Raw genomic sequence first — 21,684 nt, forward strand, 5'->3', positions numbered from 1 at the left:
TTAATTTCTAGGCCCACCCATGTTGCTGCAAAATGACAATCTTTCTTTATTGTTTAGGGCTGAGTAATGTTCCATTGTATATATTGTACCACATCTTCTTTACCTATTCATTAAGACAGTTGTGTTTCTTAACACTAGCTATAATAATCTGAAAAGGAAATTAAAAGACAAATTCATTTATAACATCAAAAATGATAAAATACTTAGGAATAAGTTTAACAAAAGAAGTGCAAAACATCCTAAAAACTATAAAAGTCTGTTGAAAGAAATTGAAGAAGAACTGAATAAATGGAAAATCATCCTGTGTTCATGAATTGAAAGACAGGGTTGTTAAGATGCAATCCTCCCCACACTGATCTACGGATTCAATATAATCCCTGCCAAAACTTCAGCACTTTTTTTTTCTTTTTTGCAAAAATGGACAAGCTGATCCTAAAGTTCATATGGAAATTCAAGAGACCCAGAACAGCCAAAACAATCTTGAAGAACGAAAACAGAGTACTCATACTTCTCAGTTTTAATACTTATTACAAAGTTACAATGCTTTTCCAAGTTAGCTCAGTGGTAAAGAATCTGCCTGCCAAGCAGGAGATTCTGGTTTGATCCCTGGGTCAGGAAGATCCCCTGGAGAAGGAAATGGCAATCCACTCCAGTATTCTTGCCTGGAGAATCCCATGGACAGAGGAGCCTGGCCGGCTACAGTCCATGAGGTCATAAGAGTTGGACACGACAACAATAAACAACAAAATTACAGGAATCAAGACAGCATGGTACTGGCAAACGGGCAGACATGCAGATCAATGGAATAAAATTGAGACTCTAGAAACAAACACTGTCATTCACGGTCACTTAGTTTTTTGGGTTTTTTTTCTTTTCGGTTGCACTGGGTCTTTGTTGCTGCGCCAGAGCTTTCGCTAGGGGCTACTCTTTGTTGTGGCGCCCAGGCTTCACAATGCGGTGTTTTCCCTTGTGGAGCACAGGCTCAAGGCACACGGGCTTCAGTAGTTGCAACATGCGGGCTCAGTAGTTGGGCTTAACTGCTCCATGGCATGTGGAATCTTCTTGGACCAGGGATCTAACTCATGTCTCCTGCATTGGCAGGTGGGTTCTTATCCACTGTGCTGCTGCTAAGTCGCTTCAGTGATGTCTGACTCTGTGCGACCCCACAGACGGCAGCCCACAAGGCTCCCACATCCCTGGGATTCTCCAGGCAAGAACACTGAAGTGGGTTGCCATTTCCTTCTCCAATGCATGAAAGTGAAAAGTGAAAGTGAAGTTGCTCAGTTGTGTCTGACTCTTAGCGACCCCATGGACTGCAGCCCACCAGGCTCCTCCGTCCATGGGATTTTCCAGGCAAGAGTACTGGAGTGGGATGCCATTGCCTTCTCCGCTTATCCACTGTACCACTAGGGAAGTCCAGTCAGTTGGTTTCTGACAAGGGTGCCAGAACTATTCATTGTGGGAAAGAATATTCTTTTCAAAAACTGGAAATAGAACTGCCTTATGATCCAGCAATCCCACTGCTGGGCATACACACTGAGAAAACCAGAAGGGAAAGAGACACGTGTACCCCAATGTTCATCGCAGCACTGTTTATAATAGCCAGGACATGGAAGCAACCTAGATGTCCATCAGCAGATGAATGGATAAGAAAGCTGTGGTACATATACACAATGGAGTATTACTCAGCCATTAAAAAGAATACATTTGAATCAGGTCTAATGAGGTAGATGAAACTGGAGCCTATTATACAGAGTGAAGTAAGCCAGAAAGAAAAACACCAATACAGTATACTAACACATATATATGGAATTTAGAAAGATGGTAACAATAACCCTGTATACAAGACAGCAAAAGAGACACTGATGTATAGAACAGTCTTATGGACTCTGTGAGAGAGGGAGAGGGTGGGAAGATGTGGGAGAATGGCATTGAAACATGTAAAATATCATGTATGAAACGAGTCGCCAGTCCAGGTTCGATGCACGATACTGGATGCTTGGGGCTGGTGCACTGGGACAACCCAGAGGGATGGTATGGGGAGGGAGGAGGGAGGAGGGTTCAGGATGGGGAACACATGTATGCCTGTGGCAGATTCATTTTGATATATGGCAAAACCAATACAATATTGTAAAGTTAAATAAAATAAAATATAAAAAAAAAAAGAAATGTGCATGGGACAGCTAGAAATTCCCCATACAGACGAATGATGTCAGACTCTCTGCTTCACATCACATACAAAAACAGACTCAACATAGATTAAGGACCTAAATGTAAGTTAAACCTATTAAAGTATTAGGGGGAAAAGCCATAGGTATAAGTCTTCATGAGCTTGGATTAGTAACAGTTTCTTAGTCAGTTCAGTTCAGTTCTCAGTCAGTTCAGTTCAGTTCAGTTGCTCAGTCATGTCCAACTGTTTGCGACCCCCATGAATTGCAGCACGCCAGGCCTCCCTGTCCATCACCAACTCCCGGAGTTCACTCAGACTCACATCCATCGAGTCAGTGATGCCATCCAGCCATCTCATCCTCTGTCATCCCCTTCTCCTCCTGCCCCCAATCCCTCCCAGCATCAGACTCTTTTCCAATGAGTCAACTCTTTGCATGAGGTGGTCAAAGTACTGGAATTTCAGCCTCAGCATCATTCCTTCCAAAAAAATCCCAGGGCTGATCTCCTTCAGAATGGACTGGTTGGATCTCCTTGCAGTCCAGGGGACTCTCAAGAGTCATCAGATCAGATCAGTCGCTCAGCCATGTCTGACTCTTTGCGACCCCATGAATCCCAGCACGCCAGGCCTCCCTGTCCATCACCAACTCCTGGAGTTCACTCAGACGCACGTCCATCGAGTCAGTGATGCCATCCAGCCATCTCATCCTCTGTCGTCCCCTTCTCCTCTTGCCCCCAATCCCTCCCAGCATCAGAGTCTTTTCCAATGAGTCAACTCTTCACATAAGGTGGCCAAAGTACTGGAGTTTCAGCTTTAGCATCATTCCTTCCAAAGAAATCCCAGGGCTGATCTCCTTCAGAATGGACTGGTTGGATCTCTTTGCAGTCCAAGGGACTCTCAAGAGTCTTCTCCAACACCACAGTTCAAAAGCATCAATTCTTCAGCACTCAGCCTTCTTCACAGTCCAACTCTCACATCCATACATGACCACAGGAAAAACCATAGCCTTGACTAGATGGACCTTTGTTGGCAAAGTAATGTCTCTGCTTTTGAATATGCTATCTAGGTTGGTCATAACTTTCCTTCCAAGGAGTAAGTGTCTTTTAATTTCATGGCTGCAGTCACCATCTGCAGTGATTTTGGAGCCCAGAAAAATAAAGTCTGGCACTGTTTCCACTGTTTCCCCATCTATTTCCCATGAAGTGATGGGACCAAATGCCATGATCTTCATTTTCTGAATGTTGAGCTTTAAGCCAACTTTTTCACTCTCCACTTTCAACTTCATCTAGAGCCTTTTTAGTTCCTCTTCACTTTCTGCCATAAGGGTGGTGTCATCTGCATATCTAAGGTTATTGATATTTCTCCCGGCAATCTTGATTCCAGCTTGTGCTTCTTCCAGCCCAGCGTTTCTCATGATGTACTCTGCATATAAGTTAAATAAGCAGGGTGACAATATACAGCCTTGACGTACTCCTTTTCCTATTGGGAACCAGTCTGTTGTTCCATGTCCAGTTCTAACTGTTGCTTCCTGACCTGCATACAAATTTCTCAAGAGGCAGATCAGGTGGTCTGGTATTCCCATCTCTTACAGAATTTTCCACAGTTTATTGTGATCCACACAGTCAAAGGCTTTGGCATAGTCAATAAAGCAGAAATAGATGTTTTTCTGGAACTCTCTTGCTTTTTCCATGATCCAGCAGATGTTGGCAATTTGATCTCTGGTTCCTCTGCCTTTTCTAAAACCAGCTGGAACATCAGGAAGTTCACCGTTCACATATTGCTGAAGCCTGGCTTGGAGAATTTTAAGCATTACTTTACTAGCGTGTGAGATGAGTGCAATTGTGTGGTAGTTTGAGCATTCTTTGGCATTGCCTTTCTTTGGGAGTGGAATGAAAACTGACCTTTTCCAGTCCTGTGGCCACTGCTGAGTTTTCTGAATTTGCTGGCATATTGAGTGCAGCACTTTCACAGCATCATCTTTCAGGATTTGGAATAGCTCAACTGGAATTCTATCTCCTCCACTAGCTTTGTTCGTAGTGATGCTTTCTAAGGCCCACTTGACTTCACATTCCAAGATGTCTGGTTCTAGGTGAGTGATCACACCATCGTGATTATCTGGGTCGTGAAGATCTTTTTTGTACAGTTCTTCTGTGTATTCTTGCCATCTCTTCTTAATATCTTCTGCTTCTGTCAGGTCCATACCATTTCTGTCCTTTATTGAGCCCATCTTTGCATGAAATGTTCCTTTGATATCTCTGATTTTCTTGAAGAGATCTCTAGTCTTTCCCATTCTGTTGTTTTCCTCTGTTTCTTTGCATTGATGGCTGAAGAAGGCTTTCTTATCTCTTTTTGCTATTCTTAGGAACTCTGCATTCAGATGCTTATATCTTTCCTTTTCTCCTTTGCTTTTCGCTTCTCTTCTTTTCACAGCTATTTGTAAGGCCTCCCCAGGCAGCCATTTTGCTTTTTTGCATTTCTTTTCCATGGGGATGGTTGATCCCTGTCTCCTGTAGAATGTCACAAACCTCATTCCATAGCTCATCAGGCACTCTATCTATCAGATCTAGGCCCTTAAATCTATTTCTTACTTCCACTGTATAATTATAAGCGATTTGATTTAGGTCATACCTGAATGGTCTAGTGGTTTTCCCTACTTTCTTCAATTTAAGTCTGAATTTGGCAATAAGGAGTTCATGGTCTGAGCTACAGTCAGCTCCTGGTCTTGTTTTTGCTGACTGTATAGAGCTTCTCCATCTTTGGCTGCAAAGAATATAATCAATCTGATTTCGGTGTTGATCATCTGGTGATGTCCATGTATAGAGTCTTCTCTTGTGTTGTTGGAAGAGGGTGTTTGTTATGACCAGTGCATTTTCTTGGCAAAACTCTATTAGTCTTTGCCCTGCTTCATTCCGTATTCCAAGGCCAAATTTGCCTGTTACTCCAGGTGTATCTTGACTTCCTACTTTTGCATTCCAGTCCCCTATAATGAAAAGGACATCTTTTTTGGGTGTTAGTTCTAAAAGATCTTGTAGGTTTTCATAGAACCGTTCAACTTCAGCTTCTAAGAGTCATCAGGGAAATGCAAATCAAAGCCTCGGTGAAATATTACTTTATACTTACTGCTACTGCTACTGCTATGTCACTTCAGTCGTGTCCGACTCTGTGCGACCCCATAGACGGCAGCCCAGCAGGCTCCCCTGTCCCTGGGATTCTCCAGGCAAGAACACTGGAGTGGGTTGCCATTTCCTTCTCCAATGCATGAAAGTGAAAGTGAAGTTGCTCAGTCCTGTCCAACTCTTAGTGACCCCATGGACTGCGGCCTACCAGGCTCCTCCATCTATGGGATTTTCCAAGCAAGAGTACTGGAGTGGGGTGCCATTGCCTTCTCTGTTATACTTACTAGAATGTGCTAAATCGCTTCAGTTGTGTCCAACTTTTTGTGACCCCAGGCTTCTTTGTCCCTGGGATTCTCCAGGCAAGAATACTGAGTGGGCTACCATGTCCTCCTCCATGGGATCTTCCTGACCCAGGGATCAAACCCAACTGTCTTACGTCTTTTGCATTGGCAGGAGGGTTCTTTACCACTAGGCCACCTGGAAAGATAATCAAAAAGGACAATGAGGATTTGGAAAAATTAGAACCCTCATACAGTGTTGGTGGGAATATAAAACAATAACGGGTCCTTTGGAAAGCAGTCCAGCAGATCCTCAGAAGTTTAAACATAGAGTTACCATACAAACCAGAGATTTCACTTTGAAGTTTACATGAGAAATGAAAACATAAGTTCATACAAAAACATGTACAGGAATGTTCATAGTAGCATTATTCTTAAAAACCAAAAAGTGGAAGCAACCCCTGTCCATCAACAAATGAATTGGTAAATAAAATGTGTTATATTCATACAATGGAACATTCATTGGCCATAAGAAGGAACTGAAGCACTGGCCCCTGCTACATGAGTGGATGAATCTCGAAAACACTATACTAACTGCAAGAAGCTAGACATAAAAGGAAATGTACAATTCTATTTATCTGAAACATCCAGAATAGGCAAATCTATAGAGATAAGAGAGCTTCCCCGATGCCTCAGTGGTAAAGAAACGGCCTGCAATGCCGGAAACTCAGGAGACATGGGCTCGATTCCTGGGTCGGGAAGATCCCTTGGAGGAGGGCATGGCAACCCACTTCAGTATTCTTGCCTGGAGAATCCCTGGTCAGAGGAGCCTGGCGGGCTACAGTCCATAGGACCACAAAAGCTCAAACATGACCAAAGCGGCTGAGCACGTGTGCACATTGAGACAAGTAGACTAATGGTTATCAGGGTCTGAGGGAGAAAGAGAAAATGGAAAGTGACTGCTTATGGGGTTTCTTTTGGGGGTCATACACATGTTCTGGAATTCGATACTGGTGGTGTTCGCACAACCTTGTGAGTATACTAAAAACCACCGAATTACACATTTTTAAAAAGGTGAATTTTATGATATACAAGCTGCATCTTTTCTCAACTGTTTAAAAAAGAGAGAGATTGATAGAAATCACTGGATGTTGAATAACATCACTGTAGCCTTAGTAGGGTTGACCAGCAGTTTTCCAAAGGAGAGAGAGAAGGAGAACCAAATGCAGGAGGCAGCCGCTGTCCTCAGGGCTGTGGATGCGACCAGAGGAGCCGCTCCCAGTGCTGGATGCCAGGAAGACGTCGCCATGGAGTCTGTGGTATAACACCCCATGAAGAGATGATTCACTTCAAAGGAAGCATCCATCAAGTATAAGTATATACACACCAGTGTGTGTGTTAATTTTTTCCACGCTGGGTAATCCTGATGATTGTGCTGTTATTGACACACGAAAGGCTTTTTTTTTTTTTTAACTTCTCCAAAGTATTCCAGGTTATGGATATTCCATGACTGACTAACCACTTGTTTGGACATGTTGATAATTTCTAGTTTTTTGCTTTTACAAACCATACCGTGTGGACTAGTCTTACCTTACACTTACCATTAGTGCACAGCACTTAAATGTAAGGCCTCAATAGAGTATTGAGTACAGAGCTGCTCTCCCAGCTACTCGTCCTGTTTTACATCCAGGTGTGTGTTGGGCTTCAAACTCAGGCGACCCCTCCATCCCTTGCCACCTCTAGTCCCCAGCATGGTGCCATTCTCCACCCAGGAGGGAAAAGTCCTTCTCCGTTCCCACAGACCATCTGCTCCTTTTTGAGTCGTGAGACGATCCTTCCCATCATTTCAGCATACGGCTCCACACATGCTGTCAGTGTTCAAAGCGTGCTTCTAATCTCCCCTTGTCAAATGAAGTCATGTGTGTTTCATTTGCCTCTTTCTGAGATAAAGTCATGGAGTTTTTGTTTTGTTTTGACCTTACCAAAAAGTTTTCCATAGCAGACTGACAGCCAGTATTCTGATATGATCACCCTGGCCCTGAACAGTGAGAGGCCCCTTTTATCCTGGCTTATGAGGATACTGGTTCAGGTATGTTGCATTCGCCTCTCAAAGACAACACTGTACAAAAAGTAATGAGAACCTTGTATTGCTTGGATACGATGCTCTTTAGCTAAGCTGAGCCCCGAATATATGTGGTTGAATAAAAGTCAGTTATGGTTCCTCTAATTCATTTAGGGTTTTTTTGTTTGTTTTACATCAAAATCACCCCTTGTGGATTTAGCGAGGCTAAGGCTGCATAGCAATTGATCTTCCCTCATAGCTCAGCGGATAAAGAATATGCCTAAAAGGCAGGAGACCAGGGTTCTATTCCTGGGTTGGGAAGATCCCCCTGCAGAAGAAAATGGCAACCCACTGCAGTATTCTTGCCTGGAGAATCCCATGGACGGAGGAGCCTGGTGGGCTACAGTCCATGGGGTCACAGAGTTGGACATGAGTTAGTGACTAAACCACCACCACCAACAAGGCTGCCTAGCAAACCTACTAATTCCATTGTACTAGAGGAATGATGTTTTACTTTTAAATGCTGCAGCTTAAATATACTCTGGGCTCTCTTACCTCATAAAATCATGGACTGTTAGTTCAGAAAGGACCTTAAAAGTGCTTTTGCCTAACCTTGTATCTCCCTAACAGCCACCCAGCTTCTACCTGAGTATTCCGAGGGTTCTGTCCTCACCGCTCCTGTGGGACCTGCTTGTCTTGGAACAGCCTTCCTTAGCTTAGGCCGGAGCCTGCCTGCATATAGGATCTGTCCTCTTAGCCCTCATCTCCAGAGTTGCACAGGATTTGCCCCTTCTCCCCCAAATAATCCATGTATCTGCAGACCATGGTCTTTCCTTTCCTCATCACTAGGTCACAGGGTTGGGAGAACACTTCCCTCCTGGAGTGTAGTTCTTTGCTGTTCTCTTTGTTGACAGTGGCCTTCTCCAATGGACACCTGAACTGAATACAGCACTCTATTTGAGGTTACACCTGTGAAGAGTGCACTGGCACTATTTTTGCTTCCCTTCATCTGGATAACTCAGAAAAGAAAGGACAGCTATTAATAGAGTTAGTTGAAGGCACTCACATGTAGACCATTTTTGTTGTTATTCAGTCACCAAGTTGTGTCTTGACTCTTCGTGACCCCATGGACTGCAGGACGCCAGGCTTCCCTGTCCCTCACCATCTCCCGGGGTTTGCCCAAGTTCGTGTCCATTGAATCAGTGATGCCATCTAACTGTCTCATCCTCTGTCACTCTCTTCTCCTGCCTTCAATCTTTCACAGCATTAGGGTCTTTTCCAATGAGTCAGCTCTTTGCATCAGGCGGCCAAAATATTGAACATATTCCATTTTAAACCTCGTATTATACACCTTCTCAGGGCAGTCTTACCATTCCAGTTCAGTTCAGTCGCACAGTCGTATCCTACTCTTTGTGACCCCATGAATCACAGCACGCCAGGCCTCCCTGTCCATCACCAACACCCGGAGTTCACTCAAACCCATGTCCATCGAGTTGGTGATACCATCCAGCCATCTCATCCTCTGTCATCCCCTTCTCCTCCTGCCCCCAATCCCTTCCAGCATCAGTGTCTTTTCCAATGAGTAACTCTTCACATCAGGTGGCCAAAGCATTGGAGTTTCAGCTTCAGCATCAGTCCCTCCAATGAACACCCAGGACTGATCTCCTTTAGGATGAACTGGTTTGATCTCCTTGCAGTCCAAGGGACTCTCAAGAGTCTTCTCCAACACCACAGTTCAAAAGCATCAATTCTTCAGTGCTCAGCTTTCTTCACAGTCCAACTCTCACATCCATACACGACTAGTGGAAAAACCATAGCCTTGACTAGATGGACCTTTGTTGGCAAAGTAATGTCTCTGCTTTTCAATATGCTATCTAGGTTGGTCATAACTTTTCCTCCAAGGAGTAAGCGTCTTTTAATTTCATGGCTGCAATTACCATCTGCAGTGATTTTGGAGCCCCAAAAATAAAGTCTGACACTGTTTCAACCGTTTCCCCATCTATTTCCCATGAAATGATGGGAACGGATGCCATGATCTTCGTTTTCTGAATGTCGAGTTTTAAGCCAACTTTTTCACTCTCCTCTTTCACTTTCATCAAGAGGCTTTTTAGTTCCTCTTCACTTTCTGCCATAAGGGTGGTGTCAGCTGCATATCTGAGGTTATTGATATTTCTCCCGGCAATCTTGATTCCAGCTTGTGCTTCTTCCAGCCCAGCGTTTCTCATGATGTACTCTGCATATAAGTTAAATAAGCAGGGTGACAATATACAGCTTTGACATACTCCTTCTCCTATTTGGAACCAGTCTGTTGTTCCATGTCTAGTTCTAACTGTTGCTTCCTGACCTGCATACAAATTTCTCAAGAGGCAGATCAGGTGGTCTGGTATTCCTCTCTCTTTCAGAATTTTCCACAGTTTATTGTGATCCACACAGTCAAAGGCTTTGGCATAGTCAATAAAGCAGAAATAGATGTTTTTCTGGAACTCTCTTGCTTTTCGATGATCCAGCGGATTCCTATGCATATTTTTTCCTTAGTTACATTCTTTGAGTGCTTCCAATGTACTAAACACTATTCTAAGCACTCTACATACACTTAATTAATCCTCAAAATGGCTCTAGGTACCAGTACTGTCTTCCTCCCCATTTGATGAATGAGGAAACAGTAAGCGCATAGCAAGTGATCAGCTTTCTACCTCTAGGAAGAGGCGGAGCCAGGATGAAAGCAGACGCAAGTCTGGCTCCAGAGCCCTCTCTCCCTGCTGTCTGCCCCGATCCCCAGCAGGACTCCCTGTTAATTCTCATTGCTCATATTGATCTCACCTACTATTCGTTTATTGTTTTGGAAAGCCACATCATCACCTCTTGCTGCCTGTTGAGTTTACAGACAATTTAATATACCAAATCTTTTTCATAGTTAAATACTTTTAAAAGCTTCTTTGTCCTTCTTGATTGTTGTTTTTATTAATTTCAGATCCTCATTCCAGCCTGTGGTTTCTGTTTTTGACTGTAGATGCTATCAGTCAACCAGTTAGACTTCCATACTCAACTTATTTGCAAATTTATTAAGCCAGTAAGTCATCATTCCTTGGAAGGACTCCCTCCCGGTTATACCAAGTCATTAATCAACAGCCTTGAGGTTCTGTTTTTTAACCTTCTGCAAATCTATGACACAGCCACAATGTGCTCACCACTACCTCCATCCTGGCAGCTGCCTTAGAGAAGTCAGGATGCTGATACCCACAGTGAATTTCTGAAAGTCGCCCTCAAGATCCCATGCTACCTCCTTGCAGCCCATCATTTTCTAACTGCTCACAAGCTACCTGTTCCATACACGGTCACAGACTTTGCTTCCCCTCCTCTCATTCCCTCTTCCTTTGCAAAATCGGAATGATGTTTGTCTATCTCCATCAGTCCCCTCCCCATTGTCTCCATGATTTGATGTTTCCAGAGGCCTGTGATTGCAGGTGGAAGCTTTCTGAGCTGTGGCATGCCCCTCACCTGGCCTGGAGTCAGAACTTCTCTAAATGGTGAAGTCATCCTGTCCACTGGTACCAAGAATCAGTTCTCAAATATGAAACATTAGTTGCCACATAACAATGCTTGTTCTACCATGTATAGCTTGAAAATTATTTTCCTGGGCAGAAAGGTTGAAGCAAAGTGGGAGTCAAGTAGTTCTGTTCATCCTGTCACCTCTTAACACTTGGTTTTCTTTAGGCTCTAAACATTGCTGCAAAAGCCCTTTTTATTGTCCTGGGCATTCTCCCTTAGCACGAACTCATTTGGAATGTCTACCTTTCTGACAATGAATTTCCAGCTTCCCAGCTCTTGTAGATAGCTTCCTCCAGTATCCCCCTTTCCTCTTTTGTACATGCCCTCTTACAACACCCTCTTATCCTGGGCACACTTTGCTCATTTGCTTCTTCATCTCCTTTGAAAACTGCAAATTACCTCTTGGTGTGCTGAATATGAAGATATACTGTGCAGACTAATTGTATTAATCCATTCTTTTTTTTCTCTCTCTTTTCTTTTTGGGGGATTTCGTTCTTAGAAAGGAATTTCTGATTTATGGCCATTCAAAACTCAAGCACTATTTTGGTTTTTTATTAATGCTCATTACTTCCTGCTTTTCTAAGTTTTTTCTTTCATTTCCCTGCCCTGCTTATCAAAATGTGCAGAGTTTTTTGTGTTTTCCACATTTCTGCTAACTACAGACTCTTTTCTCATCGCCCTCATCAGCAGCTGACCTCTTTTGCTCTGTGAACCAACCACTGGCTTCTTTCACCCTCAGGGGACAAAATATACCTTCTTCACTTTCCTGTGGCTCCCTGGAGAGGTGCCTCTTTCTGTCTTAAATCATTTTATCAATTGCCTTTTTCAACACTGGTGAGATAGCCTGCTGTGTCTGCTATAGGATAATGGTCCCTGATGGGAAAAAACCTTCATGCTGGGTAGCTGTTAAATCCACTGTGAAAAACACACAGATAATCAAGCTTTGGCCAAACACCAGAAGCTTCGACATGGTACAACTTCATTAGTTAAAGGTGTGCACAAACTTCTGTCCTATCCTCTTTGGTAACACTGTCCAAAGGCAAGGCAATGGCGAGCATTCATTATGCGGCACATTTTATAGATGGAAAAATTGTTGCAGAAACAAATGAGAAGACTGTACAATTCCTGTACTTTCAATCATTCTGCCACCATTTCTCACCCAGAATTTTACTAATGTCTTCACAGAGTGATATAGACTGTAGGGGGTTGTGGGAGTCAGGGAGTGTCAGGAATATGCCCAGACCTAGCTTACTAGAATTTTAAGCAATACCTGAATTTTTTTTTTTCAATTTGTTTTCTGATGATGATACAGCAAGGAGCGGGCTTACAGATCAGCCACAGGAGGGTTTACACTCCAAATCAGGAGTATCTGAGCAGGTGGCACTAGTGGTAAAGAACCTGCCTGCCAATGCAGGAGACGTAAGAAATGCAAGTTTGATCCTTGGATCGGGAAGGTCCCCTGGAGAAGGAAATGGCATCCCACTCCAGTATTCTTGCCTGGAGAATCCCATGGAAGAGGAGCCTGGTGGGCTACAGTCCACAGCATTGCAAAGAGTCAGACACAACTGAGCAACTAACACTAACTAACACAAAAAGAAGGCATGGGACTACATTTATGTGCTTCATCAATTAAAAAAAAAATTTTTATTTTCAAATAATTTTAGATGTGCAAATAACTACTAAAATAATAGAGTTCCTGTGTATCCTTTCTCCTGCTTCCCCCAATAATAGCATTGTACACATGTGACTATAGGGTGATGTCTTTCTAATATCTTTGCCTGTCAGAGGAAGGCTTAGCTGGCACACCTGACCCCAACCAGTATTCACTATGATGAGACTGTGCACACGTGCTAAGTCACTTCAGTCGTGTCAACTCTTTGCGACACTATGGACTGTAGCCCGCCAGGCTCCTCTGTCCATGGGGTTCTCCAGGCAAGAATACTGGAGAGGGTTGCTGTGCCCTCCTCCAAGGGATCTTCCCGACCCAGAGATCGAACCCATGCCTCCTACAGCTCCTGCATTGCAGGCAGATTCTTTACCGCTCAGCCACCTTAGCTTTGTTTATATTGTGCTTGGGCTTCCCAGGCAACAATTGTGGTAAAGAACCCACCTGCCAATGCAGGAGACGTAAGAGGCGTGAGTTCCATCCCTGGGTCGGGAAGATCCCCTGGAGGAGGTCATGGCAACCCACTCCGGTATTCTTGCCTGGAGAATCCAATGGACAGAGAAGCCTGGCAGGCTACAGTCCACAGTGTCGCAAAGAGCTGGACACGACTGAAGCAACAGCATGCACGCACGCATACTGTGCTTACAAAATGCGAATAGGCACTCTGGCTAAGTGCTTTTAGACACTTAGACACTTTAGACACAGTCACTACCACTGCCCCCTTGTTACAGATGAAAACTGGGCTTAAGTGAGTCACGGTGTTGCCTGACTCACTCAAGATTACATGGCATGTAAGTGGCAGAGTCAAGATTCTTAACCAGGGTGTTAGCTGCTTCCCTGGGAGATGTCACGTGTGTATTCGAGGCTCAGAATTCTCCAGGGGTCTTCACAAAGGTGGTTTTTAACATCCTCCACTACTTCAGGGTGAGTGATGCCCTGCCACCAGACCGTCAGACACCCGTGGGGCAGCTGCCACTGATAGAGCAGGGATGTTGGGGTGCTGATCAACCCCTTTCTGTCTCATTTCTGGGATGCTTTGTCCCTGGCTGAAGCACCGAAGTAGCAGGCTTACAGATGAAGCTGTGTTGTGGCTCTCGCTTTCATGCCAAGGAGTACAAGACGGAGAGCGCTGGCAGACGGCCCATCTGGGCTGTGGCAGAGCAGTAGGTGTTGAGGCCCAAGCTGACATGCTTGAGCACCTTTCGGAGGCCTTTTCTCAAATCCCACCATTGGCAATCATCCTGCAGAATTGGTTCTTTCTTCAGGAGATTTGATTCCAAATCCAATCATGTATCAAATATCACTGCCATCTGACAGCTTTTTAAATGTCTATATTGCTTCTGAGAGTGAGTGGAAAAGGAAGGAGGTGGGCAGGGAAAGGTCATGCCAATCTCAGTTGTTACATTTGGTGCCAGGTACAACAGAAACCAAGGGCATTTAAGCCCAAACGACCTTGGTAACTTGATCTCTCACATTCCATGTATTCCAGCCAAGGAAATAAACACTGGTGTAAAATGTTGAAGAGATGCTTAACACTTTTATGTTACAAAGTGCTTTTACATTATCTGAGCCTCATCACACTCTTTACAGGTGAGAAAATTGAGCTTCAGGGAGAGGAAACATGTTGTCAAAGATTCTCCACTTAGTATTTGGCACAATTGAGGTGGGGGCCTCAGAAAGCAGCAAAGACTTCGGTGTTCCATGGACCTGGGTTCCAGCCTCACTTCTGCCACTACTAGCTTTGTGGTTGTCTCCAGGCCTCACTTTCCTCCGCTTTTAAATGGGCATCATCACAGTACCTACCCCATTAGGTTCTTGTAAGGGTACAAGTACATGATACATAAAAAGCTAGACAGAGTACCTAGCACAGGGAGATAACAGGAATGGTAGCTATTAGTATTAGTTCAATTCTCCATCCATTAGCAATGAATCTGGCTTCAGCTAATGGAATAGTCAAGCAATGTTGACTTAAAAACAAATGGGAGTTACTTTCTCTTACAGTAAGTGTGGAGGCAGGTAGTCTTGGAAGACTGTTTACCTTCTTTCACTCCATCCCAGTCTCCGCAGCATGTTGATTTGCTGCCTCATGGTTGCAGAGTGGCAGCTGCAGTCCCATCCACCATGTTCGGGGGATATTTCCCCTTTAGTAAAGAAAGCAAAAGCTTTCCCAAAACCTCACTACCAACCACAGCACACATCTGTTTTTATCTCATTGTCCTGAACTATGTCTTCCGATTCTTGGTAACTGCAAGGACACTTGGAAAGTGAGTGTTTGACTTTTCAGACTTAATTGTACAAGTGGCAGCGAAGAAGATAGATGAGAATAGGAGTAGATTAGGCCACAGTTCCTGCTGCCTCTTACAATGTCATTAACATTTGTTTTGTTTAACTAGTCCTTAGGTGTAGAGAGCTTAGTTAACCCTAATCGTGTGTTCATGGCACGTGAAGAGCAAGGCCCCTTTTCTGGACTAAGTCCATCTTATTTTCACAAAATGTGTACTATTTCATGTGCATCTATTTGTTTCTTAACTTTTTTTTATTGAAATACATATACACTAGAGTGCACAGATATTTCTAGATGGCCCAATAGATTTTTGCTCTTTATCTTCATTAAAGCACCACTCAGATTAGCATAGAATATTCCCACAATCCCAGAAACTTTTCTCTATTTTCCCTACTCTGTTTATACTTTCTCCCAAAGGTAACCTTTATTCTGATCTCTATCCTTGTAGATCTGTTTTACGTGTTCTTTGACTTCACTTAAGTGGAGTTGTACACTTGTATGTAGCCTGTAGAATCTCATGCACAAGGAGCCTGGCAGGCTACAGTCCATAGTGTCACATAGGGTTGGACATGACTGAAGCGTGAGGTAGCACGCACACACATGTAGTCTTTTTGGGTGTGACAGTTCATTCACCTGTGAGACTCACCTGTTATTGTAGGTAGTGGTAGTTCATTTGTTTACTGCTCTCTCTCTATGCTTTGTCTCCCTGCACAGACTTGGAGTAAGTGGTCTTATGAGAACCAGAATAGCACAGACATGGAAGTCATCCCTTTTCCACTCGTGGAGTATCTTTTCTTTATAAAACCACCCACTTTGATTTCTCACGAAGCTCGCCTGGGCACTGCTCTCTCCAGCACCGTGTCTACTTTAAAAGGAATCTCTTGGGGACTTGTACATTTGCCTTGGATGCTCTCAGCATAAAAGCATTTTCTTGAACACTTGGAGAGGGTGGAAGAGGAGCATAAGAGAGCAGTGCTTCCTGAAAGGACGTTTTTAGTCAAAGGGAAAAAGTGCCAACGAAAGTCGTCATTTGAAACTTGAGCCTGGAAGCCAGCCTTTGGAGCAGAGATTTAGGTTGGTCTTCCAGTGTTCTCCCCTTCTAACAGTCTCCATTCAGGGCTCAAGGGCAAAAGAAACAACTCTGTCTGTCTTGGGGGTGGGAAAACTGGTTTGAATTCAGGCTGACTCTGAGAAGTCTTCCTTACCCCCAAGGCTCTGGCTGGTGGGCTTTCCTATCAAAGCCAGCACGGCTTTCTTTATAAAATAAACATTCAACTCCGGGAAAAACTTGAGAGCAGGAATAAAGCTAATGCTTTTCAGTGGAGTCTTAAATGAAGATGAAAGGGACTAAACAGTTATTCCTGCAAGTATGGTCATGTCTAGGAATCAAGTAGAAAAATTCAAACTATGCACATTCACTCTAGTGGCTGGTCGTCATCGTCTCTCTTTAGGTATCTGCTGGTTCTGAGCCTTGTGTCTGCTGGGATAATGAATTTGAATATTCAGCAGAGACTTAATCATGGATTCTTTGCTCGGCAGCTAGAGCACACTGCAAAGGGACTAGTTTGGCAAGTTGGGTCATCTTCAGGCACTGCTGTTCAGGTCCAGTACCCTTCCATTTTTGTGTCGGTGGGCACAGAGGATTAAGGAGATGAACCATTGAAATCTACTGCCTCTAACGTCTGATGACCAACCTTGAATTCAGCAAGACTTACTGCTAATGACTTTAGAAAGTTTTATTAAGTTATTGAGTAATGTATCCCTTGCCCTCATGAAGGGCTTTTCATATATTATTTCAATTATTCCCCACAGGCCCTGGGGAGGTAGGTAAAGTTGTTCCCATTTTTGCAAATCAATAAATTGAGGATTAGAGAATTTAAGTTACCTGCTAGTAAGTAACAGGTAATAAGGAGTAGGTTTGAGAGTCAACACTAAGTCTTTCAGATTACAAAGACTGTATACTTTGTAAGATCAACTAGCTTTTAAAAATAACCCCTCCATATATATATACAGTGAAATACTACTCAGCTATAAAAGATGAAAAAAAATGCCATTTGCAGCAACATGGATGCAACTAGAGATTATTATACTAAGTGATGTAAGTCAGAAAGAAAGACAAATACCATATAATATTACTTATATACAGAATCTGGAGAAGGCAATGGCACCCCACTCCAGTACTCTTGCCTGGAAAATCCCATGGGCGGAGGAGCCTGGAAGGCTGCAGTCCATGGGGTCGCTAAGAGTCCGACACAACTGAGCGACTTCACTTTCACTTTTCACTTTCATGCATTGGAGAAGGAAATGGCAACCCACTCCAGTGTTCTTGCCTGGAGAATCCCAGGGATGGGGGAGCCTGGTGGGCTGTCGTCTACAGGGTCGCACAGAGTCGGACACGAGTGAAGCGACTTAGCAGTAGTAGTAGTATATACAGAATCTCAAGTGTGGCACAAATGAACTTATCTATGAAGCAGAAAGAGACTCACGATACATAGAACAGACTTGTGGTTGCCAAGGAGAGTAGGGAGGGAAGAACTGGAGTTTGGGGTTAGTAGGTGCAAACTATTATCTATAGAATGGATAAACAACAAGATGCTATTGTATAGCATAGGGAACTATATTCAATATCCTGTAATTAAACCATAGTGGAAAAGAATATGAAAAATATATATATGTGTGTATAACTGAATCACTTTGCTGTATAGCAGACATTAACACGCATTGTAAGTCAACTCAATGTCAATAAAATACATTTTAAAACAACAAAAACCAAATATATAACTAAAAGTAAAAATAACCTCTTGCCTTTCTGACGTGCCAGCCCTTGCCTTCCCCTCACCCCAGCACATGCTCTTCAGAGTTTGTCCAATAAGTGACTGGTTGTCGAACAGCTAAAAGCTGTAAATGCTTTGTCACTTACTTTGAATTTAGTTGTTGAGTTGTCACTGTAACACAATTATATTTTATTAAGGAAATTTTTAAAAATATTTAAAACCATAGAGCTTAATGGAAAACACTCTGATGGATAATAAGAAGACTGGTTTCAATCCTTAATGTCACCATGAATCAAAACAAGCTGTGAGACCTTGGATACAGACTTAATTTCTGGGTGCCCATTTCTCTCATTTGTGAAATGAGGAGGTTAAAGTATGTGATTACTAATGTCTCTCTCTGTTCTAAAAACATGGGCCTCTATGCCTCTTCTTGTTTTGCTCTTGTGATTCTAAAATGGCTTCAGAGTACAAATATTTCTTAAAGGAGCCTTAATTACTAAATGCAAATCAAGAGAAGTGGATAACATTGGGGCTTTCAGAATTTTTTGGAATATATAAGTTCTTTACTCTTCCAAGCAAAGCTACATTTTCCACTGTGTTTCCCAGTCCAACATTCCCACGAAAAGAAAAGTGTATAGTTTTTTAAATAATTCATATTGGAACTTAGATTCCTTGAGGGTCTGGCAAGCGTTAATCTTGGATAAGGTGATGTAAAATATTGCCAATAGCCAACCTCAGGTTGCCAACCCAAAATATAAGTCCCTCCTTGTTCAGTATATGAATTTATAACGTAAACCATTTAAAATTCTACCTGGCACTATTGAATAGAATTGACACTCTTGGGCAACTCTGTAAAGAAGAAATAAGGCAATATTGTGGTTCAAGTAGTTAAGAATATACTATACTTAAAGAAAATTTTACTGCATCATTTCAGACCCAATAAAGAAAAAACTGGCCACGTGAGTGACTCAGGATCGTCTATCATCAGACATGGGCTTAATCCGGAGAAGGTCTTCATGCAGGTTCATTACTTAAAGGTAAGCCTCTCTGAGTGACAGAAGCCAGGACTTTTTAGATTTTACATGTGAACAGTGAAGGTTAGTAACAAGGTTGGGGCAAAACAAACATATCGTCAACATTGTAAATGACATCTGATTGAGCAGATTCTGATCGTCCAACAGTTAAAGCATTTCACGCCCAGCATGAAGCATGAATCGAAGGAAGGGGAACTGTTCCCTTCCCTGTACCTCCCTTCTCCCCACTTCACATCAGCTTTGAAGAGCAGAATCTTAAAATTGCTGTCAGGTTCCTACTAGAAGACCAGAGTGATTTTTTTTTTAAGTATTTTAATTTGTAAAATCCTTTTCTGATAGCTAAAGGAGAGAGGAGCTGGGCCCCTTTTCCCTATTTGTCCGTAATGGACATCCAGGTTTCATGTAAGCTAAGGGCAAATGAGACAGTGACAAATGGGTTGAAACAGAGTAATTGTTCCTTAAGCTCCAAACCCAGCCCTACTAGTAACAATGCAAAGGGCTGCCTGGGCAGGTCAGTCCAAACCTTCTAGGTGAGCATAAGGTGCTGGTGGGTAAGTTAGAGTTGATTTTCTAAGTATTTTTTTGATGAACCCATGATGGGCATCTTTTTTTTCTACTTCCTTCCTTCTAGGGCTATTTCCTTCTCCGGTTCCTTGCCAAAAGACTTGGAGAGGACACCTATTTTTCATTTTTAAGGAAGTTTGTGCACACTTTCCATGGGCAGCTGATTCTTTCTCAGGTAATTAGTGAGTCCTCTTGACTCCATGATATACAGCTGGAGAGGGTGTGGCATGTGGTAACTAGATTGTGTATTAAAAAGTAGGGAAAAGATTTACGTTTCAGTGCAATAGGAAAAATAGGAAGTTAATGAAGTGGACACAGAAGTGTTTCTGGGAGGGTCATCACCCGGTCTTTTAGGACAGGCTGTAATCCAGAACTGTCCTGTGTGCACAAGGCTGTGGGTAGTTGCACCTGAAGTGAACTTGAAAACCAAAAACAAAGCGATTTGCACTCTCTCCTCCACCTGGAATGAGCTTTGCAAGGTGGGCTTTTTCTCGTCCTCTGTCTTAGCTTCAACACCACAATCCCAGAGTCCCTCTGGCGGAACAGAAATGCGTCCACCCTGTTCTTCTCTACCCGCTGCCCTTTTCATTGTCTTCATTGCCATCACCATTCTTCATAATTATATTTTCCTTTCCGGATTCATTTGTTTCTTTTCTCTCCCTTCCATTCTGTGCGTAAGCTCAATAAGGCCAGTCCATGCTCTTCATTTCACCAGTCACTGATTCACACACAGTATGTGCACCATATGTATTTGATAAATAGATTAAAAACAAGATACACTGAAATATTCAGACAGCCTGGCCTGTCAGAGAGAGCCTCTGTCAGTTTAGCCAGGTGTTAGGTCGAGCTGCACATAGTGAGAAAGTTATCAAAGAGGCAGAGGCGCTGAAAACAGCACTCGTAGCTGATGGAGAATAAAGGATGCAGTCTCAGCACAGATTGGACGGTTGTGTGTGTGTGTGTGTGTGTGTGTGTGACAATTGTGCTCATATACAGTTTTGAAGTCAAATTGTGCACAATGTTAGATGCAAAGGGTGTGCATGTGTAATCCAAACACACATGCAAGGAAGAGCATGAGTAACACGACTAGATAGCTGTTCCGTGTCTCCACACTCTTTTTATTCTTTGGTTGAGATAAAGGGGGCATATTTCTAAACATATATTAGGAAAGGGAGCTTGAACACTGGCTCAGGAGTCTTATATGGTTGGGGGACTGACTAACCCAAACTTCTTCTCACCAAGATACTGCAGAGTTGAAGGAGTGCGTTAGGTTTACCGTGGCCATTCTTGTAACAGCTTTCCGTGGAACACTTAGTGCTCCCTCTACCAAACTTTCCATTTTACTTTTGTTTAACTCTTTTGAATTATAGCTTTATTGTTTTCTCATAGCAGCCTTACTGAGATACAATTCACATACCATAAAATTCACCCTTTTAAAGTATACCAGTCACTCAGTGGTTTTTAGTATATTCATAATATTGTGCAACCATTGCTGCTAATTCCAGAACATTTTTATCACCCCAAAAGAGATCCCACACCTATTAGCAGTCACTGCCCAATTTCCACCTCCCCCCCAGCTGTACACAACCAATCACCCACTTTCTGGCTCTATGGATTTGCCTATTCTGGACATTCCGTATAAATGGAGTCACATGATATGTGGCCTTGTGTGACTGGCTTCTTTCATTTAATATATTTTCAAAGTTCATGTTGTAGCATGTATCAGTACTTCATTTCTCTTTTTTAATTTTATTTTCTAACCTCTTAAATTGTGATGAAATATACATAAGAAAATTATCATTTAAACCATTTTTAAGTGTATAGTTAATGCATTAAGTACATTCACATTGTTGTCAACTATTACCACCATGTATCTCCAGAACATTTTAATCTTCCCCAAATGAAACTTGTATCCCTTAAACAATAACTCCACATTCCTCCCTCCCCTCAGCCCCTAGCAACCACCATTCTATTTTCTGTCTCTGAGTTTGACTATTATAGACACCTCATGCAAATGGAATAATATAATATTTGTCCTTTTATATCTGGATTATTTGAGTTAACAAAATGCCTTCCAGTTTCATCCATGTTGTATAGCATGTATCAGAATTTTCTTCCTATTGGTTTTTATTTATTTAGATCGTATCACATAGCTTGTGGGATCTTAGCTCTCCAACCACGGACTGAACC

The 21,684-nt window shown here is 42.8% G+C and overlaps 1 protein-coding gene across 12 annotated transcripts in view; it reads left to right on the plus strand.

Moving 5' to 3' along the window:
- Positions 1-21,684, plus strand: part of AOPEP (aminopeptidase O (putative)) — a 423,192-nt gene that overhangs the window by 266,676 nt on the left and 134,832 nt on the right. For 11 of the 12 annotated variants that reach the window (XM_025281992.3, XM_044940256.2, XM_044940257.2 and 8 more), the window contains 2 exons: positions 18,831-18,933; positions 19,562-19,669. In XM_025281992.3, the coding sequence (XP_025137777.3) occupies positions 18,831-18,933; positions 19,562-19,669 (211 nt within the window). Of the gene's footprint in view, positions 1-15,836; positions 16,191-18,830; positions 18,934-19,561; positions 19,670-21,684 lie in introns of those variants that run through there. The other variant, XM_044940262.2, reaches the window with a different exon arrangement.

Source organism: Bubalus bubalis, chromosome 3 (genome assembly GCF_019923935.1).
Source record: "Bubalus bubalis isolate 160015118507 breed Murrah chromosome 3, NDDB_SH_1, whole genome shotgun sequence".
NCBI lineage: Eukaryota > Metazoa > Chordata > Mammalia > Artiodactyla > Bovidae > Bubalus > Bubalus bubalis.